The sequence below is a fragment of the Rousettus aegyptiacus genome, unplaced genomic scaffold (assembly GCF_014176215.1).
Source record: "Rousettus aegyptiacus isolate mRouAeg1 unplaced genomic scaffold, mRouAeg1.p scaffold_m13_p_3, whole genome shotgun sequence".
NCBI lineage: Eukaryota > Metazoa > Chordata > Mammalia > Chiroptera > Pteropodidae > Rousettus > Rousettus aegyptiacus.
The window spans coordinates 81051021-81076930 of NW_023416306.1; the positions used below are offsets into that span (position 1 = coordinate 81051021).

At 53.0% G+C, this 25910-nt stretch overlaps 1 protein-coding gene across 2 annotated transcripts in view; it reads right to left on the reverse strand.

Moving 5' to 3' along the window:
• Positions 1-819: 819 nt before the first annotated feature.
• The window catches only part of LINGO1 (leucine rich repeat and Ig domain containing 1), a 189932-nt gene continuing 164841 nt past the window's right edge, over positions 820-25910 (reverse strand). Inside the window, exons 1-2 of one of the 2 annotated variants that reach the window (XM_016144096.2) lie at positions 17429-18212; positions 820-3586 (exon numbers count right to left, since the gene is read on the reverse strand). In XM_016144096.2, coding sequence (XP_015999582.1) covers positions 1730-3586; positions 17429-17434 — 1863 coding nt within the window. In that variant the 5' untranslated portion in view covers positions 17435-18212 and the 3' untranslated portion in view covers positions 820-1729. Of the gene's footprint in view, positions 3587-17428; positions 18213-25910 lie in introns of those variants that run through there. The other variant, XM_016144095.2, reaches the window with a different exon arrangement.

The window sequence follows — 25910 nt, forward strand, 5'->3', positions numbered from 1 at the left end:
TGAGTCCAAGGAGTCCCCAAGGAGAAAGAGGACACTTGGAGTGAAGAAGCCAGGCCGCTTTGACCCTGGTGCCCCTCCTTGCCTGACAGAGGTGGGGGTGAGCACATGGTCTGCTGGCTGAGCTACTGTCCCAGCTTCTTGAGCTAGGGCCCATGGATCCAGGGAAAGTGATGAGGTGACCTGTTCAGCTCTTTGCTCTTCTGTCATATGGGGCACCCCTCTCCAGGGTTGAGTTGGGATTGCCTAGGTTTGGTATAAATGGGTGGGGCCACTTCTGACCTTCCTGGTCAGCTCTGTGCAGGAAGACCCCAATCCAGAACTTTTCACTGCCCAGATTAGGCTCAGAGTATAGCATGATAGGAGATGTGGCAAAGGTGGGGTGGTGACCTGAATTTGGGCAGTCCCAAGGGCGGCCCCTGAACTGTCCACCCTCAGCCCCAATGACTGGGCCTTCTACATAGGAAGTGGCATAGAGTTGGCACTCGATAAATGCCTATGGAAAGAAGGTTTGGAAAGAGCTGGTGTTCTCAATCCCTAGACAGGCCAAAACTGCCAGGGGTATTCTGTCTGGGGGAACCCCAGTACAGAGGTGGTCAAAGCCATGATGCTCACAGGTTTCGGGCTGCCCCTGTGCGTCTAAAGCCCAGTCATCCTGTCAGTGCTTCTGACCACCGCCCAGGCTGCTGTTCTGGAAGGAATTTTTGGAAGTCCCTGAGCCTGCCCTCCCCTGGTACACCCCCAACCTGACCCCATGGAGATCCCTTCAGGACGCCCACCCCACTTTGAGATAATAATGACCATAATGAGAACAGTCACCCACATGTGTGCACAGCGCTTTACAGGTTACAAAGTGTTTCACATACATCATCTCATCAATTCCTCACAACAGCCCTGTGAGGTAGGCAGGGCAGGGAGTAACACTTCCATCTGTACAGATGTGGAGACTGAGGGCTAGAGAGGGTCAATGACCTGTGTGACCCCCACAGCAATTCAGTAGCACAGCTGGGACCAGAGGTTAGGCCTCATCCCTGCCTCTGGTCCCTGGCTCTCTCTGCTGACTGTGCTGTCTTCCAGGAAGACCCCGGCCCCTGTCCAGAGTCTCAGCCATACCAGACCAGGTCCCAACCCCTGGTGGCAGTGCTGCCTGTCAGCTTGGCAGACAGCACCACCCACATCTGGCAGCCCTGTCCTCTCCATCTGCTCCTAGCAAACAGCCAGCTGGGAGTGAGCCCACACCCACCACTCTGCCTGGCAGGGTGGGTGAGTGGGTGGGGCTGGAACCCCCTTTCCTGTTTTCCTGAGTGATCCCTCCCCACAGGGGAAGAGAAGGGAAAGGAGAAGGGGGGGGGAGGAGGAGAAAACAAGAAACTGAGCTGGAAGAGAGCCCTGGAGCAATCAGGACGTCAAAAGTTTGCATTCCAACTAGCTATAGGAAATAGTTTTTTTTCTTTTTATTATTTCAAGTTTTCATAAAAATCCATAATTATTGAAACCCAAGTTACAGAAGAAGTTCGTAACTTTTTAAATTGAATTATTGACTGCTGTGCGTCAGTCCATCAGCTGCCACTCATCTGTCCACATGTGTCCCTGTGCAGTGGGGTCCCCAGGCCTGAACTTCTGAGGTCCTGGCAGAGAGAGGGCAGGTGGTGAGGGTCAGTGAGGCAGCCGGGAACAGGGGTCGGGGGCTGGAAGAGGTGGGAAGAACCAGGGAGGGAGCCCCACCCTGTGCTCATATCATCTTCATGTTGAATTTGCGGGGTGCATCAACAGAGCTGATGCCCGCATCCGACTTGCGTGGTACGTACTCAATCTCAATGTTGTGTTTTGTGTTGCCCTTGCCCCGGCTCCAGAGGAACAGCAGCACCAGGCAGAAGAGCACGACACCCAGGAAGGAGATGAAGCCCATGGTGGTGGCGATAATAAGGGTCTTGATATCAAAGGGGAAAGGCACAGTGGCGCGGGTGCTGTTGGCCTCTCCCTCGCCCGGCTGGTTGGAGATGAAGGCGAAGGTCTTGTTGGGCTGATGTGGCCAGTCGGGCGAGTAGCTGCGCACATGCAGGTGGGCAGGCATGGAGTCGTTGCCGCCTGCGTTGGCTGCGATGCACAGGTACGTGCCGTTGTCTTGCACCTGGGCGTAGCGCACCTCCAGTGTGCCATCAGGGAAGACCGTGAGCCGCCCGTTGCTCTTGGCAGAAACAAGGTGCTTGCGAGGTGAAAGCCAGAGGATGGAGGGTGGTGGGTCACCGTCTGCCCGGCACACAAACTGAACCGTGTGGCCCTCATCCACAAATACCTGCTGAGCTTTGCGGTCCCGGATGCGGGCACGGCGGCAGGTGAAGTAGTTGGGCAGTAGCACATCAGGGAAGTCTTTGAACTCCTTGCCCTGGACGAACTCGGGCGTGGCACACGTGGGCTGCTGTCGGTTGAAGTTGAGCCGCCAGCGGCGCCGGAAAACCCACAGGAGACGGCAGTCACAGGCCAGTGGGTTGGAGTCCAGGATGAGCGTCTCCAGGTTGCCCACTGAGTGAAAGGCCGACTCCTCCAGTGTGGTCAGCTGGTTGCCAGAGACATTGAGCACACGCAGGTAGTTGAGGCCTCGGAAAGCATAGGGTTCCACAACAGCCAGCTGCCCACCCACCAGCTGGATCTCCTGCAGCCGTAGCAGCTCATGCAACATGGAGCCCTCAATGGTGCTGATGGGGTTGTAGGAGAGGTTGAGGAAGCGGAGATAGACCAGATGGCGCACAGCAAGGTAAGGTACAGCAGTCAGATTGCAATGTGTGATGGACAGGGATGTCAGATTGAGGCCATAGAGGCAGTTGGGTGTCATGGTGTCCAAGTAGGGCCAGTGGGAGATCTCTAAGACCTTGAGCCGGTACAATCTCTTGAAGGAATAGTCCCGGATAGCGTTGATATTGAGGTGCCGGAGTCTCAGGACAATGAGACCATGCAGGTGGGACAGTGCCTCGGTGGGGATGGAGGTCAGGTTGCATTTCTCCAGCGTCAACTGCTCCAGGCTGTTGAGGCCGCTGAAGGCTCGGTGGGAGATATAGACAAGGTCGTTGTCGCCAACCTCCAGTGACTTGAGGTTGTACAGGTCTTGGAACATGTAGTCCAGCAGAATGACAATCTTGTTCTCACTGATGTCCAGTTTGGTCAGGTTACTGAGGCCGGTGAAAACGCCCAGGGGGATAAGCTTCAGGCGGTTGCTGCGGAGCCCCAGCGTCCGGAGGTTGAAGAGGTTGTTGAAGGCGCCAGGCTCCACGGCGCTCACAATATTCTCGTTGAGCTCCAGCTCCTCCAGGTGCGGGAAGCTGGCAAACTCGTCCTGGTTGAGCGTTTTGATGCGGTTCTTGCCCAGGTCCAGCAGGCGGGTCTCAGTGGGGATGCCCTCGGGCACGGCCACAAAGCGCTTTCGGTGGCAGAGCACAGCACGGTCCTGGGCGGAGCACTCACAGCGGGGTGGGCAGCCCGTGGCTGAGCCTGACAGCACCGAGCCCAGCACCAGCAGGAGGATGGGCTGCCAGCAGGCCAGGAGAGGGCTGGGCATGCTCCTCATGCCCCCAGTCAGCATCCTCTTGCTTACCTACAACCAAGAGTAAGCACAGGACAGAAGGGGAAGTTAGAGGACAGTATTTGGCTGGACTCTACCCAAACCCTCTGTGCTCCCATGCCCTCCTGCCCCATCAGATGCCCAGCCTCTCTGTCAGAGACATCTGATGGGGCAGGAGGGGACAGAGAGGCTGCGGTCCAGAGTGGCATATGACACCTTCCTGGGACCACACAGTGAGGTCCAGATGCCTGGTGAGGGGCCTCCTGACACCCTAGCCTGCTTCCTCCTTGTTCCTTATCCTGCCCAGAGCACTCCTGAAGGACCCTTCCAGCATCTCTGGGATTGACGAAGTTCATAGAAGGGGTAGGGTCACCTCACAGGAGATTGGTATTGGCCCTGAAGGCTGCATCCACCTCTAAGTTTTATGTTTTATAGGTAATGCAACTAACTCCAGGTATGCATCCTGCCCCAACCCCCATCCCTGCACCCTGAGCTTCAGCTTCCCCCAGTGCCCATTAGGGATAAGGCCAGACACACTGAGTTGGGGCTCACAGAGGTATCAAAGGGGCTCAAGGCTGAGGGTACCAGGAACAGCCTGCAGAGGAGCATGTCTGGTCCCCAGCCTGTAGGCCTGTAGGCAAGGCTTCTGAGGCTGCTTGGGGGCTCACCTCACAACCTTTAGCCTAAGCTGCCTCAGGTGTAGACACCATGGTCTCCTCCTCATAGCATTGCAGCTGAGCTCACAGCCAGTCCTGGGCAATCAGCAAAATCAGTGGCACCTGTCGGTGTTCACAAATCTGTTCCCTGACTGGGTTTTTAGATCAGTGGAGGGCACCCCCAACCAGAAAGCCAGGGCCCAGGCCTGATGACTCCCCATAGAATCTCTCCAACTCTCCCTGTCCTTGGGTCCTCTCACAGTGACCCACCCGGGCTCCAGAGTGCAAGGCCCAGGGCCATTGCAGTTCTGTCCTCCTGGAATGCCATGCCCCTGCCTGTTGAAACCCCATTTTATGGACCTAATTTCATGTCCACTGCTCTGGGAAGCCTTTTCTGTTCTCCAATAGGAAGTATGCCCCTCTCCAAAGACCTCCTCAGTGTTCGCTCTCTCTCTCTCAGGGGTCCAGTCACCCTCATCCTAGTGCTGGGTTCTGTGCAATTGCAAGTCTGAGAGAGGCAGCCAGACCCCCAAAGCCCAGGATGGCACAGGTAGCCTCGAGGGGCCAGTCCACACTGCAGCACTGAAAATGCTTATTGCAGCTGAGCCCTGAGGAACATGCAAGACTTGGGTTGGGTAGCAGTGACAAGGGTGAGAGTGTCAGAAGGGGGACTCAGTTTGAGCACATGCTGCAGGTGAAGTGAGCAAGGAGTGTGCAGAGCTAGCCTCCCATATTCTCTCCCAGACCATGGTCAGAGGCCACTTGCTCACGCTTGTACCCAGACAGTCGCTCCATCTCCTTTCCTCCCCTGTTCTACCCCATGAAAAACTGGCCCAGCAGGGTAAGAAGGGGGCTAGGAGGGCTAGTCTGGACTTCAAACTCCAGGAAGTAGACCAGATGGCCTCTGGAGGCCAAGCATTAACTCTCCCACTGCTGATGGGGTGAAGATCCATCCCACTCCTGCCTGGCATCCTTGAGGCTCTGTTGCCTATCCACACACCCCACATCATGGCTCCAAGGGGAAGGGCTAACTGCAGGAAAAGGAAGCCTTAACTAAGACAGCCCACCTTTCTACCCCAGCTCATGCCCCTTCCAGACCCTCCCCACACCTGCACACAGCCTCCACTTTTAAGGTCACAAGTCTTTGTCATCTACACTTCAACCCTTAAGGCAACTGGGGTTGGGGGTGCTTGTGGCTGCCCAAGGACACCCAGCCCCCAGAGTGGGTAGATTTCAGACCAGAGCTCTGGTCTGTCAGAGCCACACACTTTCCAGTGCTCCAGCTATTGCCCGGGACTGACAGGTGCTTTCTGGTTGTTGATCGACTAAAAGACTGATTAAACAGAAAGGGCTCTGGCTGTCATTGGCATGTTATGGAATTGCAAAGTTTTGTTATCCTCAACAGTTTTGTCTAGCCCCCACCCCTTGGCCCCTCTCAACCTCTCTCCAGGCTCTTCTGTGGTTCCCCCCCAACCCCCTCCACCAGGCCATTCCCCATAGTCACACATGCTCCAGTGACCCACCAGAAAAGCAAACATCTTAACAACCAATCAATAAGTAATTGGGCTGGCAGCTGGGGCCAGTGCGGTGTGAGGCTTGGGGCTGGGTTGGCAGGAAGGGTGGGGGCTGAGAAATGAGACGGAGGTTAGCAAGAGCACAGGCCACCCGAGATGTTGGTAAGCCCCTCACACAGACAAGAATCTAGCATTCAAAGCCTCCACCACCTTGCCTCAACCTACCCAACTGCCTCCTCTCACATTACTTCTCCCAGTGTATTCCCGCCTTGTCTTCACATTCCTGCCTTGAAGCCATCTCTTTTTGGAGAACTCACCCAGCCTCCTGCCCCAAAAGCCTTTGTGACCTTCAACCATAAAGGCCACATCCTCCATGAAGCCATTCTGCGACCTACTCAGTCAGGAATCATCTCTACCCCACAACACTGAAGCACCTTACATTTATTAGTGAAATCTTGTAACATGTATAGCAGACAACATATTTTAAATGACTTGAGCTAATTAACAGAAAAGTTATGCTACAAGATGATAAAAAGATAAAACTAAAGAAGCCAGTCAGGAAAGAGTGCCACAAAATCCTCAATAATGACTAAAGGTAAGAGCTTCCTGGTGACCTAAACAAAGAGGGCAATATGCTCCAAAACCTCAGCATTTAGCCTTTCACCTGTTCCATATATTTAATCATGAGTCAAAGGTCAAACAGTCATGGGTACATCTGGCCTGCAAGGGAGTGAGGTGCCTAAGGGCTGACAGTGTGGTGCAGCCTCAGACCAAAGATTGGTACATACAGACCCGTGAACGTTCTTTGAAAGGAAGAATGTGTGCCTAAGTACTTGCAGGGTTGAAGACTCTCTGATGGGGCTGACTCTGGAGCAGGCAGCTGAGCAATGAGAGACCTGAGGAATTCAAATATATTGATGGAAAACTGGTTGGCATTGCCCTTTGTGGCTGCCACCCTCATGCCTGGCAGTTAGACCCACAAAGCAATGGGCCATGCTCCACAGGACCAGGATAGCGCCAGAAGGGCACATCCTCTGAACTGCCTCATCCCTTACCTTTTACATGTCGCTGTTCTAAAAGGTGGAGAAACTGAGGCCTGGAAAGGCTAAAGTACCTGCCTCAGCAAGCACAGCATGCTGGACCTAGTCTCCTGATCTAACACACCCATGGGGTCCCTGTCACCTAGGGATGCTGGCAGGGTTGTGTCTGAAGGGCCACCAAAACTGCTGAGTGGGCAATGAGCTGCTCCTGCCACCGTTAATTCCACAGATTGCTACTGCAATGGCCAAGAAGAAGTGTTTTATGCATTTTAATCAGTGTTTCATTTTGGATCCTTGTCCCCTGAAGGTCTTCCTACAAGGGCAAGAGTTTAAAAACTGAACCAATACAAAGAAAATAAACATTTAAGGCAGGCAGGTGGGCAGGTAAAGGAAAGCCATATCTGGGGCACAATGCTCAGACCCCACAGGGGCCCGAATCCTCCCAATCCCAGAGCTCTGGGGCTGCCTGCCACCCCATTAGACCGGCACTGCCTCAATCATATCCTCAGTCATGTCCCATGCCATCTACTCTACTGTGTAACCTCAGGCAATGCCTGTCCTCTCTGGTCTATTTCCCCCACTGTGGAGTGAGGGGCTGGATTCCAGGGTCCCTGAGGGAGCCCACAACAGAAACTAGACTTTCTCCAGCTGGAAAGTGAGCCCCCTCAAATGTGGTTAGGAGATCAGGTCCCAAACTGCAGTCCCACCACAGCGGGAACATTTAAGAGGCTCAGATTGGGACTGTCCCCTCTGGGGCTCGGGGTGGGAAAGGACAGTGGGTGGAGACAGAAGGGGCATGGGATCACCTGTGGGTAGACTTAGAGAACCACTGAGGGAGGTTAAACGTCAGTCTCAGGCAGTATCTGGAGGCTCTTAAGGGAGTGTCTCCTCCACATGCCCACTCCAGCCCACACAAGCCAGTGAGACACCTACCTGCTCCTATAAAATGAGTTAGACTAACATTAGCAGAGCACATGCTATAGGCCGGATTTTGGGCTTTATACACACCGCCTCAGAAACATTCATACCAGCATTCAAAAGAGGTATTTCTTACCCATTTTACAGCTCAGAACAACTGAGGCTTCCAAAAGAGAATTTATTCGCCTTAATGCCTAGGCCACAAAGTTAGGAGGCAGCAGAGCTCTGCTCCTCCTGGTCAGTGCCTGCCCCAAGAGCTGCCTGGGGTGAAGTGGTAATTCTTTCAGACACACAGACCTTCGCTGGGGTGGGGCGGGCAGGGCAGGGCAGTGCTAGGGTAAGGCCCCCAGGGCTGAAGGAAGGCTCTAGTTCTTAGGTAGCTACAAGTAGGCACTGTGCCTTCCAAACCCAACAAAAGTTCTTTCCCCAACTATCAAAATGGTATGCTGAACACACTGATTTTTTTTTCAGTGTTTTTCCACCATACCCTTCTGTGCTTGCTGTGCTGTCTATGCTAGAATCTCACCTAATTTGGGGTCGGCTACAGCACAGGGTGCAAGGTTTAGTTATTTTACGTTTCCAGTATCATTATTTCATGGTGTTCCCACTCAGCATTCCTCGAGGACTGCAGGGATCCCCAGCACACACAGGCATGAGATCCCTGGGATGGAGGTGCTGCTGCCATCGCTGGGGCCCTCGGGATGCCAGGGCCTCTGGGTTCTCATAAGGTGGGTATGTGCAACCTCATCTTGCCCTGACACCCTAAGCTCTCATGACTGGGTGTGCAGCAGGAGGGAGTGAGGATTGATGAGGAGAGATGGCAGACTTGAGAAGATGGGCCAAGGGCTTCCAAAAGTCAGCCTAGTGCCCTGCCAAGCTCTGTCGGTGAAGAAATGACCGGAAGAACAGGAGAGAGGAAAGGTGATGGAAATAGAAAGAGATACATGGAGGGCAAACAGAAGAAGCAGGGAGAGGAAGAGAAAGGCAGAGAAAGCAGAGGAGAGAGATGCATAGTTGGAGCTGGGAGCAGGTGAAGGTGGCAGGAGTCAGAGGAAGATAAAGTGAGAAATTGCTCTGCAGACTCAACTACCATTTCCTGAGCTTCTGTGCCTGTCACCTATCAAAGTCTTGGCCTGTTAACACACCCTGTCCTCATCACCACCCCACAGGTGGGATTGGTTGCTCAGAAAGGTGAAGAGGCTTGTGCTGGGGGTCACCAATGAACAGAAGCAGAATCCTTGGGACTTGCCTCATCCCCAAGTTCCTGCCTGTCCGAGGTCATTTCTTTGCCTTCAGCTCCAGGGCACGGAGGAGCTGGATCCATTTCATGAAATGATAAAGTATGTTAGTGGAAAGTGTACCTGTTCACAGGCAGCCATGGCTACAGGGCCAGAAGCAGGGTGAAGGTAGGGTGCAGTGAGGCCTGTCTCAATAGCCCTCAATGGGCCTTTCTCCCCCAGCAATGGTCATACCCATGTCTGGAGATCTCCTACTTGGCCTTCAGAATCCAGCTCAAGGGTCTTTTCCCCACACACAGCTCTTCTCAAGCCCTGGGGCTTCCCCTCTGGATCTCTGGTAGCCCTCTGTGGAGCACTGCTGGTGTGTTTACCTCCCTTTCTCCCTTGGCTGGAGCTCCTGCAGCCCTCCCATTCTGTGTTGCCCAGACTGAGAGACCACAGGGCAGGGCTGGGCTGATACAGCTCAGCACCGTAGGCACAAACAACTGCTGAGATAGCTCTCCAGAACATCTCTGATGCTGAGCCTAGGCTGTTTATAGAGGTTTCATGGAGGAGGTGTCATATGAGGTCAAGCTGAAATATAAATATATTTCTCCAGGACAAATAAGGGGCAGTGACAGAGGGAACAATGAAAGCAAAAGTGTGCGGGGTGGATGTGACTGGCCTGGTCCATGTGATAGCATCCAGGGATTCCTAACTGATCCCTCCCACCCCCAATCCTGATCCAGGTGCCTGGACAGCTTTTCAGGGTAGTCCATTCTGGCTTTCTAGGGCTAATCCCTGCAATGGTGTGAATGGCTGGTAATGGTTTTAAGTATGAGCTGCTAATGGGGGAGCTCAGTCCCAGGGAGGGGTCGTGTGCCCAGTAGGCTCTGAAAGGAGGGTTCCAGTGCCCAGGCTGAGTTCCAGCAGGAGGACAGTTGGACAGTCTTCTCCTGGGCTGATCTGCCCACCCTGGCCTGCACCTCTCCCTCTCCCTTCTCCTCCTCTTCCAGCTGCCCCCTACAGGGAGAGAAACATTAACCTGGAAGAAAATTGAGGTCCTGTCCTTTCTTGGGTGTTTTTCTCTTGCTCCTGGTTCTGGCAAAGAGTTGCCAGTGCCCGGTGTGTGTGCGCGTGTGAGTGCGTGCGTGCGTGTGTGAGCGTGTGTGTGTGTGTGTGTGTGTGTGTGTGTGTGTGTGGCTGGTGTGGGTATATGTGCCTGCTGCCCCTCTTCCCTCTACTCCCCGCCCTCTCTGGCGCGGAGCCACCAGCCCCATTTCTTAGGTGCACTTGGAAACTCAATCCTCTCCCAAAGGTACTTACCTGACCTCTTACCTGGGCTGCACTGGAGGGTGCTGACGCAGCATATGTGGCTACCTGCCTGTTTGCTAGGGCAGCTGTCCCTGTGTGGCCCTGGGCAAGCACCTGGTGCCCTGCACTTGAGAGAGGAATGCCCCTGCCCACCCCACCAGAGCACAGCCCATCCTAGGAGCCCATGGCCTCAAGCCATTTGTGGGATAAATTATGAATTTTAATTGTCAAACCATCTTAGTGTTTAAAGGCTTCTATATATAGATTCTGCCCTCTAGGAGGGGCTGGCTTGGTGGAGAGGGGCAGGGGTGGAGCTAGGTCTAGACAAGGCCACTTCTGGGTAAGCAAAGGGCATTGGGCTCACATGTCCCAGGCCTGGGCTCCAGCAAGTACACCTCTGCCCTGCTGGTGATCTTGAATGAGTCCTGCATCACTTTGGGCCCTGTCTGCCACTTCCCAGGGTTGTTCTGAGGTGGGAGACCAGCTAGGAAGCTAAGTACTGGCCTGGGGGAGGTGGGAGGAAACACTGGTTCTAGAAAGTTTCCTTGCTGTCTGGGCTGGGCCCACCTGAGCAGATGGCACCCTTACTTGGATTGGAGCTGACCCAGAAGTGAGGAGAGGAAGGCAAGCACCCATGTGGTAACCTGAGGGAGCTCAAGGAAAACCCAGGTCCCAGAACCCCATATTTTCCTTCTTATCTCTCTCCAGGTCTGAGATACCAACCTAGACTCTAAGAGGCAGGAAGGTACCTCTGAAGGCCTCTGGCCCCATCCCCTGCCCAGGCCAGTGGCCCCTTGGGAGGTACCTGGCAGTAACATCTGCCTTATCTATACTCATCCACTCATCCCTTCACACCTTCTTGGGGTCTTCCAGGGGGCCCTCTCCCAGCTGGCCCAGACCTCAGGGCTCCACCTGGGAACAGCTCAGGTTGGCCTATCTCAGGTTTTGGCATCCTGGAACCACCCAACCCCCATCTGAGAGGGCTACATGTCTTGAACTTGAGGTAGAGACATTCATATTGAACACACTCAGTGCTTTGCAGAATGGCCCCACCAACCCTCACCACATACCCCGTGAGAGAGGTATTATTAACCCCACTTTAGTGATGAGGAAACTGAGGCTCCAAGTCGTTAGTTCACCTGACTCACAGGCATGATAAACTTAGAGATCATCGCACAGGTGAGGAAGCAGAGGCCCATGAACAGTAGGGACCTGTCCAATGTCCCACAGCATCTGAGGCCTGGGGCCTAAGAATAACCCTCGCCTCCTGGCTATAGCCATTTCCTCTCACCAGCATCATACCAGGGTAATACAGTGGGGCTAGGTCGGGACAGGTGGAGGTTTGGGTTACTTCTGCCTCAAAAAGGGAAAAAGATTTAAAAACAACCCCCCAATATATCCCAACCAAGGTCAAATGAGTTATTTATATCACAGACAGGCTAACTATAAATAAAAACGTTTTCCCTTATCCTGGTACTGACTGTTCAAAGCCCTCTCTGTTCAAGTGAATCTTGGCCAACTCCTTGCCTAAGCCCATCTTTCCAATCTGGTATACTGAGGTCAGCACCAAGAGGTGACGACCCCTCTAGTCAGACCCATATGAGTGCTGTGTTCTGCTCAAGCACAATCCTTACCATTGCTCAGCTTCCTGTTCCTGAGAAACCCAGGCATATAGGGAGGGCACTAGCACCTTTGCAAGTCTCTAAGGGGTGTCCCAAGGCAGAGGGTGCAGAGTCCAGTGCAGGCCAAGAGAATAGAGCCAAGACCTATGCGCAGAGTCACAGGGAAGGTCCATTCTGCTTGGTGTGAGGACTCAAATGGAAGATCAGATGGCTCAAGATGGAAGATCTGCCTTGCTAGATAGTGAGTGAGTTGTCATGAGAGATATACAAGCAGAGAACATAAATCATGGATACTGCAGGAAGACTTCTCTGCTGGGATCCACACCTCAGCAGTTCCTCTTAGCTCTGAGATACCCCTATCTTGCACACAAGTAAAGGGACTTGAGAAGGTCAGCCCCCTAAGTGCGTCCATAGCCCTGTGCTGGGTCAGGCATGGGAAGCCTGCTGGCTAGGCCCCACCTTTTCCCAGAACAGCCAGCAGGTTCTCTGCAGAGAAAAGCAGAGGAGGGAGCAGAGCTCCCCAATATAGGAAAAAATAGAAAAACACATACACGAAACACCCTAATGACATGTAGTACCAATGCCCTGGTAATGTCACCCTGGCGGCAATCAATTTGGGTGTCACATGAAATAGGTATAATTATTCCATCAGCCCCGTCACTGGTCTCTAACCAGCTCCAGGGACCTGGGTCCAGGCAGAGAAATATACCAGGCTGGCAGAGGGAGCCAATCCAAACTACCTTGCCAGCACTGGGCTTCTCAAGCCCTGTGGGTAGGCGGGGACTAGAGGGTCTCATGTCAGGGCCTTACAAATGCCCAGGAGCCACCTTGCTCAGCCATAGTCACAATTGTTCTTACAATGGTAAGAGCAATCAGGGAGGACTCCTCAAGGAGTTGAGAATGAAGGAAGGATAAATATACATTCATTCCATCCAGTGTTCATTCTCCAGATCACCAAACTCTTATTGAGCACTCACCAATGCGAAGCCCCACATCAGATGCCAGGGTGTAGAGATGGGCTTTTCAGGGCCCTGTACACTATCGAAATAATGAAGCGCAGGCTCCCTCTACCTCTCAAGCTAGAACCACCCCTGCCCTCTCTGGGGTGAATGCAGAACCACCGGGGTTCCTTTGGCTCTAGATGTGTAGTAACTCAAGCTCTCCTTGCTCCTCATTCATAGTTCATTCCCACTTTATGAGAAAGTCCTTTCTGACTGTTCTTGCCCATTCCTCAGCTCAAGACTTATTTGGATGCCATCCCCACAACTGGGGGAAACTGAGATGCAAAGGAGATGATCTTATAGTGAGCATGTATTATGGACTTGCTGCTGCCCATCTCAACCCCATATACCATCAAGACCATACAGTAATACCATTTTATACTCATTCAATCAGTAACAATGAAAATATCTTAGCATATGAGTGCTGGCAAGACAGGTACAATGAGGACATCATCTGCTGCTGGGGAAGCATAAACAGTCCAATCAGTTTAGAAAACACACATTTTTCAGTAAAGGTGAACACAAATATGCCTCACGACCCAGCAATTCTGCTCCCAGCTCTGTGCCCTAGAGATGCTATGCACATTGCCTCAGGAGACTGAACAAGCAGGATCACAGCAGCATTGTTTGTAAGAGCAAAAAGGAAAACAACTCCCATGCCCATCAACAGAAGAATGGAAAATATACTGTGTTATGTCTAAACACATAGACCACTGTGCGTCAGTGCATATCAAATGAACTACATCTACTATTACTTGCAACAATATAGATAAAGCTTACAGATATGATGTTGAAGAAAAAAGTGAATTCCAGAGGACTGCATATGATTTTATGTTATTTTTACAAAGTTCAAAAATAACTAAAACTGAACAATTTATATGTATTAAAACATATGAACTTTAAAAGGCAAGAGAATGCTAAATAGATAATTTAGGGTACTGGTTGCCTCAGAGAAAGAAGCCAAGGGATAAGGTGAGGAGAAGCACATGGGAAGACATACCTCATTATTAAAGTGCTAGTGTTCAGGTTGGGAGTAGGGTCACGGTGTTCATTATATTATTAATACTAAATATATTGGTTAATTAATTAGCAGGCCAGCCAGAACCAGTGAGCAAGAACCCCAGAGCAAAGGCCAGGAAGAAGGCGTTCTAGCCCAAGCCTCATGCTTGTTAGCTGGGATGCTAAGCAAGTAATTACACCTTTCTGGTTTTGTTTTCTAGCTACACAATCAAATCCCTGTACCATGTACAAGGGTAAGACTGAGGGTACATCACTGATAGAAACTATGAATAGCCAACATTTGTTGAGCGCTTACTGTATAACAGATGCTGCCTTAATACTTTGTATATAGTAACGTACTTAATCTTCATGATGGCAGCAGGTAAGCATGCTGTTGTCCTCACTTTATTGATAAAAGACTGAGACCCAAAGAGATGAAGTAACTTGCCCAAAGTCACAGAGCTAGGCAGTGTAGAGCTAAAATTTAAACCTGGGCATCTGGCTCCATGATCCACACTCAACAACTTCACTGTAAAGTAGGATGGAAGGAATTGTACACACACATAAGGAGGAGACTGTTGTCAGCACAACTCTATAAGGCCCGCAGCATCTGAGGATAGTCATTCACTCATTCATTCAACACATAAACAAAGGTTAGCATCAAGAATGCCTTGAATGCATTTAGAAGTGAACTTGCCCTTTGCCCTCCCACACACTTTCCACAAAGACTGTCCCTGATTCTCTAATGCCCTGCTTTCCGTGTCTCTGCAAAGTCTTCTACTACCTCAGGACCCACCCAGTCTCTCTCTCTCCCTGGAGGACCCCTGACTATCTCAGTCCCCCAAAACAAATACCATCCTCTCTGAGTGCCTGAGTGAGAGCACCCTGCCTTAGTTCTCCTCAACCCCTGCCTGGGGCATCCTTGATGCCGCCCAGCTCTGTTCATGTATATAGGCTGAGGACACTGTGTCCTCTCCAGGTAGTCCTTACTACTGGTCACCAGCTGCTCCCTGGTGCTTCCCAGTATCTTCCCTATTTCAGAGACCAGGCAGGGGAGCCCAGGCGATGCCCAGGGTATTCAAGACAATCCATGGGAGCCATGGAAGAGCCTTGCCCAGAGCTGAGCAGGCAGCTTAGCCCAGATGTGTTGAATCAATGCATGAATAAACGGGCTGGTATAATATTAGGTATAAATCTATATGGTTCTACGCAATGAGTGCCTGGAGAGGGAAGAGTGACTTGTAGTGGTCAGGGAGGTTTCCTAGAAGAGGGATCAGGAGAAGGCAAAGAGAGGAGAAGGCCTCTGGGTAGGGATGCTGGATCAAGCCAAGTGATAGGGGGATATGCAGAGGGACTGACTGAAGGGAAAAGAACAGAGAGCCATCAGGAACTATCGGGAAGGGGGAACCCTGGGGCTGGAAGGCCACCATCCTTCCATAGAGTTACCTCACACAAGACAGCTAGATCAAGAGACCCTGGGCAGCAAATCAAGGCTGACTCTGATACCACCACTACCTCCTGCCTCCCCTCCCAAGCCCTACCCTAGCTCTACATGACCCACTTCCTCATCCTCCACCTGACGCTGCCTCATGCCTCCATGGGACTCTGTGCAAATCACCACGCTGCCTTACTCCTCAACAGGAATGCACCCCTAGGTCCAGTTGCGATCCTCCGGCCATTTGCTTAGTAGGCACCTGGACAGCAGCATCAGATGAGCCATCACTTGTACCAGAGATCCTATCTGGCTTTATAATGAACAACCACCCGCTCTCACAAGAGGGTGTGTGTGTATGTGTGTGTTTCCTTCTGGAATTCTGGCTTTTAGAAAACAATAGCATAGAAAAATTGGGTGTTCAGAGGCAGAGGATAGAGGAGCTGAGCACTGGGATCTAAGAGGACTATTACAAGGGGTAGAGTGGTCTTTCCACCTCCCTCCAGCACACAAGGGCCCACAAGCCACAAGCCATGATACCTGGGCTTGGAGCACATATCCATCCCCTAAAATTTGGCTCCTTGGATTCAGGACCCACTCTAAGTCCAGATTCTGGGGAGCACTGCAGCCTTGACCAAGCTCATCTCACACTTAAATAGGCAGGGGATAGCGGAGGGAGCCGAGACAATAGAACCATAACAGAGGGCCTGCCCTGGCTTTTGCTAAACTCCCCTCCATGAAGGGCAGCTGGGTGCTGCCTGGAGTCCTCATCTGGCTCCCGAGGAATTTTTGGCCCTTTCCTTCTGCCACTTTTCTCTTCCACCTCAGGCCATGGGGAAGAAGCAAGAAGGCCAAGTAAGCTGTCCCTGCAGACCAGGTTCTGGCATCTTCTCAGAGGTGTGAGGACTCTGAGAGCCTCCTGGCTCACACAAGGACAAAGGGGTCTGGGACAGCTGACTCTCGCTTCCCTCACTGGCACTCCTTGATGGATGAGGTGGAGCCCCAGGCTCATTGCTCTCTGGACATGGGGGGCACTGGTGCTGGGGCTGTTGTCATAATGACCTGCAGGGCTGAGCTCAGAACCGTGGGCCAGGCTGGGCTGCATGCCCTCGGGCTACCCAAGCCAAGCAGAGGAGGGCTGAAGGAGGGCTGAGGGCTGGGTTGGCAGAGAAGGGGCTTGCCCAGATGGTACTGTACCCTACCTCAGGGCCTCCCGCACTCCCACCTCACCAGGACAGCATTGTTCCTATCCTCCTTCTCCCCCAAGATATCCCTTCTCCCCCACCCCAACCTCAGGACCTCTGAGAACAAAGAGATGCTGCTGGCAAAACCAAAGCTGGATGGGGCTGGGCTGGGAGCCAAGGCAAGAACCAAGAGGGGACTGTCACTGGGCCTGGCCCTGCTCCTCCTCAATGTGGGAGCCACCTGGAGGGACATATCTCCTAGGGGTCCCTTAGCTATCTGGGAGAGGTTGGGGAGGTGCCGGGAGGAGCAGAGTTGGAGGCTCCCTCACCTCCCTTTTCTTAGCTGGTTCCCACCTTCCACCCACTCTGCCTCAGAATAAAAAGTGGGGCAGGAGGAGGTGAGAAGCCTGGGCCGAAGGCAGACAAAGGGGAGGCCCCTAAAGGGTTTCTGGATCCTTTGCAGACCCAACTCTCTCCTCCACTCTCCCTAACTCCCGTTTCCCTTTCTCCCTCTCTCTGGGCAGCAGCTAAAAAGGGGCTGATCCTTCCGAGGGGAGGGATCTGGCATTCAGGCTGAATGAAGCCTGTGGAGAAACCCGGCCCCTGACCTGTATCCACCCACCTGAGGGTGCCTGGGAACATCTGGGGTGTATGGAGAGAAGGAACAACCTAGCGCTAAGCAGGGGGCGTACCCTCCAGGGTGAAGAGTGCTCAGAATGGGAGAGGGGAAGGAAGATGGACAGGGCTGGGAAGCCGGTGGGGGCCCTTCCACAGCCAACCTGGAATTGGCTGGGGTGGGGACAAGGGAAGGGAAGAACCTTCATTTCTGAGGCTTGAGGGAGGTCAGATCTGTAATCCCAAAGAGGAGGTTTGGGTGGTACTGCAGTGTCCCGCAGCCCCAGGAAGACCCAGGGCAGCCCCCAGGGGCGATCACCGCGGGCAGCCAGCTCGCGGCTGGGCCGTGGCCGCCGGGCTCACCTGCATCTCCGGCACGCTGTCCGTCCGTTCCGCTCAGTCACCAATCGCATGTCTTCCCCGGCGGGCCACGGCCCCTGCCCAGCCCCCTTCTCCGTCTCCTCCTCCTTAGCCAACACCTCCGCCCGTCTGTCTGTGAGCCCTCGCGGGGCTGACTGTCTGTCCTCCCCACACGGGCGGGAGCCCAGCTGGAGCCGGGGCCGGTGCCGTGGCCCCGGCGGGCAGAGGAGCAGGCAGGCTCAGGATGCACGATGCGGGCGCCACAAGCCCAGTTCTGCTCCCAGAGCTGGCCTGGCGCCGCCGCCGCCTCCTCTTCTGCCGCTGGGGCCGGGGTCGAGGCCAGGCACGCTTCGCAGCAGGGCTGCGGCCAGGGCTGAGGCCGGCGGGCAGCGGCCGCGCATGCTGCTCGAAGCCCCGCGCCGGGAGAGGGACCGGAGCGGCGCGGATGGGGACTCCGCTCGCTCCGGGGCCTGGACCCGCCGCCGCCGCCGCCGCCTGCGCTTAGCGGGCCTTCCCGCTCCGGCTCCCGCTCCGGCTCCCGCCCGGGCTGCGCGCTCTGTCACAGCGCCGGGAGGGAGCGCGAGGAGCGAGCCTGAGAGGGAGGGGGGACCGAAGGAGGGAGGAGTGAGCGAGTGACGGGAGCCGAGCTGTGGAGAAGGCGCGGCCGCACAACTAAGGGAGGGGGAGGCGAGGTAGGGGGCTCGTCTCTTTTCCGCGCAGGGGGCGGAGAGCGAGCATCGCCCCAATCATTGCCCTGCACGGATGGAGGGGCGAAACTGGTGAGGGGCCCGCCCGCCCGCCTCACGCAGAAACCGGCGCGGTGGTGCTCCTGCCCTGCATAGGGCCGCACCCCTCCGAGTCCAAGCTCCGGGCAAATCCCGAGTCAACCCGGCTCCAGAGAGCCGGGCATGCGGTCCTCCCTGAGTGTGCGCGCGCACCTTCTTGTGTGGACATATGCGTGTGCACGTAAACTCGAGGGTGTTAACGAGGGCCATTGCACACATTGCCATATGACCGGACACAAGCGCGTAAACGGGCAAAGCTCCCCACCCGGTCAGGGTTATTTGGAGGATGGTGTGAGAAGGGCGAGGCCTGGAGCCTCTCTCCTGCGCCTTGTCCCCTCTCCTTGGAAATGTCTGCTAATAGCTGGAGGGCCCAGAGTCTGGCGGCAGGTACAGGGGAAGCTCCGGGAAACAGCGAGGAAGGCGCGCCAGCTGCCAGCTCCGCGGCTCTACCCCAAATCGGGTCTTGCCCAGCCGGGGTCCCCGCCCAGCCCAGCTTCCTATCCAACAGAGGGCAGCAGGCAGCTTTGGCCCGCTCTGGACAGCAGAGGGCAGCGTAGAGCCTCAGTCTGGGCTTGGCGGTCTCTCACCTTGTTCCCCAATCGATCATGGGGTCCTGGGCTGGGGCCAAATACTCAGATGGGACCAGGGAATGGGACCTCTTCTCAAACATCCAGATCCTCTTTGACCAGCATATACAGAGAATCGGCTGGCAGAGGTGTCTTGGCAAAGCCTACAGAGTAGGCTACAACCTTCAGGACCTCACCTTGTTCCACTGTAAATCCCCTTTCATCTCCTTGAAACCAGATGCCCTTTAACACTGAGGTGGTTTGATTAGAATAACTATTAATGCTAACACTCACCCCTTCTCCACAGTTGGCAAAGCATCCCTTTAACACACCAGTTCTCTGGATACCTCGAGCTCACAGGTAGGGGTTATGGTAAGCAGAGAAGCTGAGGCTGGGGGAAGGAGACTAGCCCAAGGCCTCTCATTCTCAACACAGATTCCTGGATCCTGCTCCCAGTGCCCCGCCCCCCATGGAACCTGCTGGTTAGGCCACCAGTCTACCCCCACTCCCAGCACCATCTTGTTTCTCCATTTTTCAGCCTCACACATGCAGCCCCAAAAGCATTTCACAGACCTTTCATTCCAGCTCAACAGATTCTGGGTACCTCTCAGTCTCAGTGCCACACCTCTCCTAGGAACAATTCTGCCTGGACAACAATCTCCTGTCTTTTATATCTGTGCCCATCCTCATCCTAGACCTGGCTGGAGATCCCCTCCTAGTAGGAGCGGATGCTGTTCTGTGCACTTTACATTCACCCTCCAACGACCTTGGGAGGAGTCGCTGTTCCCCCTATGACAGAGAAAAGGAACCCCAGGCTCAGAGAGGTTACTTGACTTGCCTGTGGTCAAGCGGCTGGTGGTAATCCACCAGGGAAAATAATTTGAATCGCCTTCCAAGGCTGAGAAAACCAGTAGGGGGCAGGCTTGGTAGAAGGTATTATAGGTAGGAGTGGAAGAGAGGAGGTAGCACAGGAGTCCTCCCTTCAAGGGCCCAGAAAAGGCGGCTCCCTGGCCCTTCAACTCTGTGCTGCCTGGGCCCCATCCCAGACACCCTGGCTCCCCCGCCCTGGCTGTTTGTGAGTTACCCGCAAGCTCTCGCCTCCAGCGCCACCTCCTCCCACCAGCCCGGCAGGAATAGACGCGCTCTTGCTCCTGCGTGGAGGCTCCGCCAGGCGGGAGCGCAGACCCGCTGGGGCGGGGGCGGGGGCTATTCCTGGTGCGGCGACTGACGCAGGCACCGCGCGGCTGCGGCCGGTCTCCTCCCCCGACTCACCTGCTCCCTTGCCTCAGTAATCTTCGCAGAGAAATAGGGGAGAGCCCAGTTCCCCCAGCCTCCAGATGCTGGCTGAGGAAGCTGGCGTCCCGAGGCGGGGTCTTCTGGGGCCCGCAAGCATCCCTCTGCTCCTTGCAGGCAGCAGACAAGACGACAGAGTTTTGTCTGGGAGGAATTGCCCCGCAGACTTTGTTCTACATTATAAACAGTATCCAAACCATTTCCCTTACCTGTTTCTCCAAAAGAAATGACCAGTCCCAGCTTCCCCTGTCTTATTTCTCCAATGGAAATAATAGGGATGGGGAGGTTTGGGGGGAAGAATTTGGAGAAAAGGCCTTTTTAGGGGTCCAGCCTGGGCCTTGTGAGAATGCAGGCTCTTGGCCTTGTCACCAGAGACCTCATAAAAGGGGACTTGTTACTGGGCCTTCTCCCAGTCAGAGCCTGTACATGACCTGCAGAACAGGTATCTCTCCACTCTTGTCTGGTAGGGTAGTCCCTAACCTCTCAGGGATCCTAGGGCCATAGGGACACATGGGAATGGCCCAGTCCAGGACCTCACAACCAGGGAAGGATACTCAGGAGCTACAGCTGAAGAATATTTACCCATACCTCCCAGCCATTGTCCTTACTGGCCCACCTGCTCGGCATGCCCTCTCCCTGTCTCTGGCTGTGCTTCCAGACCAAATTAAGCCCATTCTCTTCTACTCCAGTCTTCTCCGAGGCCATGAAATGGACTCAGAGGCAAGGCTCCAGTCTCCTCCCTTCTCTGTTCTCAGACTAGGAACTTCCAAAAGTAAGTCTGAGACTGCATGTTGTACAGGTGGGCACATATCAGCCAGACCCTGGCTTTGGGGTGAAAACTTAGTCAAGCAAAAGCTCATGGTTGGGAGAAGAAGCCAGCCTGCTATAACCTGAGTGCCCATAGCAGAGCATAGGAGGTGGAATGGGTTTGCCAGGGGACTCTGGAGGAGGGTACAGGGCCCTCTAACACTTACTAGGCCCCTACAGTAAGCCAGGCTCTGAGCTATATTTTAAATACTTCTCACTTCAAGATTGGTACTGCTGTCCCCGTTGTACAGGTGAAAAAGCTGAGGCTCTGGGAAGGCTGTTGACTTGCTCAAGTGCACTCTGTGTGCTTCTGATGTCAGAGCCCAAGCCTGGGGAGCTGAGGATGCAGGAGGTGGCACCGGGTTCCCCCACCCCCAGAGCATAGGAAGGAATGAGTGGTACACATAGGCCTGCCTGCATTCCTGCTCTATGCTGGCCTATCCACTTACATACCAGCAGCTCATGGGATTTTACAATGATGATTATTTCTGAAGGCACTTGAAATTAATGACAGCTCTAAAATGGCTGGGACAGTGGAGTCATTGCTGAGACCTCTAATTAGCAAGAAAAACGGAGACCAGGAGCTAGAGGAAGCAGGTGTGGGCTGGGCGAGCCATACTGGGCATGGAGCAAGGTTGGGGGAGTGGACTGGAGCCAGCCGGAGGTCTCTGTGTCCCACTTTATGCCATAAATTTGATCCTGAGCTCTCTTCTTAAATTGCTGTGTGACCTTGAGAGGGTCACTACTCTTCCATGGGCAAAAGTTTCCTTAGCTATACAGTAAGGTGATGGCTTGGGGTTCTCTAAGTTCAGGGCTCTGTGGCCCTGCCTAGACAATGGGGAGTGTGGGCTGAGGCCTCTACCTGGGGCTCCTTGAAGGGCCCTGAGTCCCTAGAAGGCAGAAGCCCAGAAGATGGGGGCTTTATAGCCTCTGGGAACCAGAGCAGAAGCCCTGCATTCACCCAGGGCTCTTGCAGCCCTTCATTCTAGGGTCACCAAGGCCATTGGTATAATGAAGTCCTAGAAACTCAGGCTGGAGTCAAGTGGATTAGGAAATGGCAGAAAATCCATAGGTCAGAGCCCTGTGCTGGTGCAGCTGTGGAGGGCGGCAAGGCCTGAGGGCGTTGGCAGCAAAGGCCCCTCTAGGGGGTGGGCCTGGAGCTGTGGCCAGAGTTAGGGCCTTCCTGCCGCTTCTCCAAGAACCAGAAGGGAGTCAGGAACACTAGCATCCCACCCAGGCATGTTATAAGAGGGCCAGGCCAAGGTATCTAAAAGGGAAAGGTCCTATTCGAGGTTACTTGTCCAGGTACTCCCCAGCTCCTGGTCTTCTACATCCTGCATGGCACAGGAAAGGACACTGGGGCTCAGCTGAAGGGAATTTCTTTGCATGGTGGCTGGTCTAACTGGATGTGGTGATATGCTGGTCAACATGGAGGGAACATCCATATGGGTACAGGCTGATGCCAAGAGTCCAAGGGCAGGGTGTGGAAAGCCCACCCACACTTCCTTGGGGCATCCTTTTTCCTGACAGTTTCTACTACTGGCATGTCTTGTTCATCAACAGCTTTCTCAGACACCCACTTCCTTCCCTTTGAAATAAGGCCCTATGTGGCCCCTTCCTTCCAGAAGCCTGCTCTAAGCACCTCAGTCTCTGGCTCTGAGCTGATCTTTGTGTCCTTGGACACCTCTTTGAGCCTCAGTTTCCCCCTCTGTAGGATGGGAATATCAATAGAACCTATTTCACAGGGTTGCTGTGAGGATCTCGATTCAATGTATATCTAGTACTGGATGCTAAGCTAGGCACATAGTAGGTACTTGATAGATGCACATATATTTATGGTTGTTATTCTTACTGTTATGGGTGCTCTCTGTCCCTGAACCCACAGCCCCTCCTCTGTAAATGTCGCTTGCAGCATTTCCACTAGGAGAGGACTCCACCAATTTCTTTATCCTCTGAGAATCAAGAATGCCCCGAAGGCAGGGGTGATCTTGTGTTGCCTCCAGTTTCTGAAGACAGCCCAGAGCCCTGATTCTAGAGGATCTGATGTGTGCAAATTAAACTCAACTGGAATCCATTAATCAGGACAGACCAATGGGTTCCCTTGGGGAAAGGGCCAGAGCATGGGGTGTAGGAGGAATCTTGATTCCTCTACTCTTATTTCCCCTCATCTCAGGGCCTTGGTCACCCATACCTCCACTGGAAATATCCCAGCATCAGTGACATTCACTTATCCAGAAGCAATGTAGAAGCACTGAGAATCAGGGGAAATCAAAAGGCTCTGGGAGGCCCCAAGGCAGAAGCCCTCCAGAGAAACAAGGTCCAAGGGCTTGCCCCTGCTCAGCCTGGCCACACAGCCCTGCTAAGCTAAGCTCCTGATTGCCACTTCCACAGTAGCTAAGAAGCAGGAAATTTGTCAGGGGCCAGTCAGGGGCTTGTCAGCCCTACCCACCCTAAGTCCCTCTGGGGAATACCTGATGTTCTTGACCTTACAGTTAGTTCTCCTTAAGAACACGGGGAAGTGTGCACTCCATTAAACACACACACGCACGCACACACACACACATACACACGCACGCACACACACCTTTAAATGATGAAATTGAGAACAAAACCAAAAAAGCAAATATAAAAGACAGTTTGTGTGAAGGGACAACTCCCTGGCTCATTGGGAATCTGGGCTGCAGGCTTGGCAGAGCTGCATTTCCCAAGAGCCTGGGCTCGGCTGTCCTCACGGATCATGGCGGGGGTAACTTGAGCTAATGTATGCACAGGCACCACTATTAGTAAATCCATTCATTAAGCACTTGTCCTGAGTTCCGTCGTGCAGGAGACTTGTTTATTAAGTCACAGGCAGCCACAGGGCCAAGCAGTCTTGAGTTCCAGTCTTGGCTCTGTCTCTAACCACTGTGTGACTCTAAGCAAGTCACTTCACCTCTCTGGGCCTCAGTTGCCCTGTGACAGGCAGCCCCTAAGATGATCCCTGATGGTCCCTGACTTCTAGTATTCCCCTCCTTGTATAATCCCCTCCCCTTGAGTGTGGGCTAGACTAAACTGACTCATTCGTGATTAATAGAATATGGCAGAAGCGATGGACTATCACTTTTGAGATCAGGTTACAAAAAGACTGTGGCTTCCATCTTGGGTGCCATCTTTCTGTCACTTGCTTGTTCACTATGACAGAGGCCAGCTGCTGTGTTAATAGCCGCCCTGTTGAGAAGCCCACAAGGAAAGGAACTGATGTCTCTAAGACCTAGCGAGGAACTGAGGCCTGCCAATAGCCACCCAAGCAAGCTTGGAAGCAGACTCCCCAAGTCTAGTCTTGAGATGACTGACACTCTGGCTGACACCTTAATTGCAGTTTTGGGAGAGACCTTGAGCCAGAGGTACCCAGCTAAGCCTCACCTGGATTCCTCACTTATAGAAACTGTGAGATGATAAATATTTGTTCCTTTAAGCCACTGAGTTTGGGGGTGATTTGTCATGAAGCAATAGACAACTAACACATGCTCTATCTGTAAAATGGGCCTAAAAATTCCTTTTTCCCAACATGGCTGAGGGCATTGAAATAATGCAGGCAACATGCCCACTGCTGGCCAGGGTAGAGAATGACACAGGAGCTAAGTGGTTATCTAGTGGAGTTGAAAAGATGAACACACTGTGAGCCAATGGGGATATACCCTTGAGAAACATGTCCATGGAACATAAATACAGGAATGCTCATAGGGGTAGAGTTTATAATAATGAAATGTTTACAAACACAGTTGGAAATGTTCTAAATGCCCACTGTTGAGAGACAGCATGAATGGAATGTGGTATAATCACACAGTGGAATACTACACAACACTGAAAATAGGTAAGCAAGAGCTACTTGCATCAGTATGGGTGACCCCACAAACACAATGGTGATGAAAAAAACAAAGATGTATACAAGATGGTACCATTTACATAAGGTTTAAAAACAAGCCCCAAACCATAGAGTGTATATGGATACCTACATATACAGGAAAAGTATAAACACATTTATGATAATGATGAACACCAATTCAAGGGGAGTGTTACCACCAGGAAGAGAGAGAGGAGAAGTGGTAAAGTTGGGCCTATCCTGAGCCCTACACTCCAGAGTGTTTACCATGAGCAGGCACAGTGTTTCTAACTAATTTAATTTTTTCAACAACCCCGTGGGGTCCATTCTATTATTACATCTTATTACAGAGAAAGAAACTGAGGCTAAGGTCTCCAGGGAGATAGTCCTGTGCTTTCAAGTCCAAAGGGAGGCCAGGGCTTGGTTCCTCAATTTGCCACTAACTCAGGGGAGGCCACGTTACCTCCCTGGCCTCAGTCTAGTCTTCCATAACACATGAGATTCACCCCCTTCTTCCTTCATATGTAGATAGAGATGCTGGGAAAGTCTTGATAAATCAATCTGGCATATTTGCAGAGTACCCCATGAGCCAAGGTTAGAATCGTCTATATAGCAGGGGAAACTAAAAACAAAAAAGTATGGACAAAAGAAGGTGTGAAGAAGATAATTCGATTCAACACAATTCAGTTCGGTTTAATTTTATTTTGCTTCAGTTCACAAACAGACAATGGTTGAGATTAAGGAATATTGCTTGAGTGCCTACAACGTGCTGGACCCTGTATTAGGTGCTTTTATAAATTATCTTGTGTAAGCCTCAACTACAGCCCACTAAAGTAGGAACCTGTCATTATCCCTCATATAACCAATGAGGAAACAGGATCAGGGAGAGTGAGCAACTTCCCCAGGTCACACAGCAGAGCTGAGATTGTCAGGATTTGCCCTCCCTCCATCCTGACCTGCCTTCTGTTTGGTCCTGGGGGCATAGGGGGAGGTCCAGGACTTACTGCCCTCTGAGGATTCCAGCCCAGAGCAGGAGGGTCTGAGAGAGTTGGGAGGAGAGGGCGATGTGTATGACTGTAGCAATCAGGACAGGTTTCCTGGAGGAGAGGGCAGGGGCAGGGGTTTCAGTGGGCTCACTAGTGGTGATGCAGGTGGAGGCATTCCCCCATCTA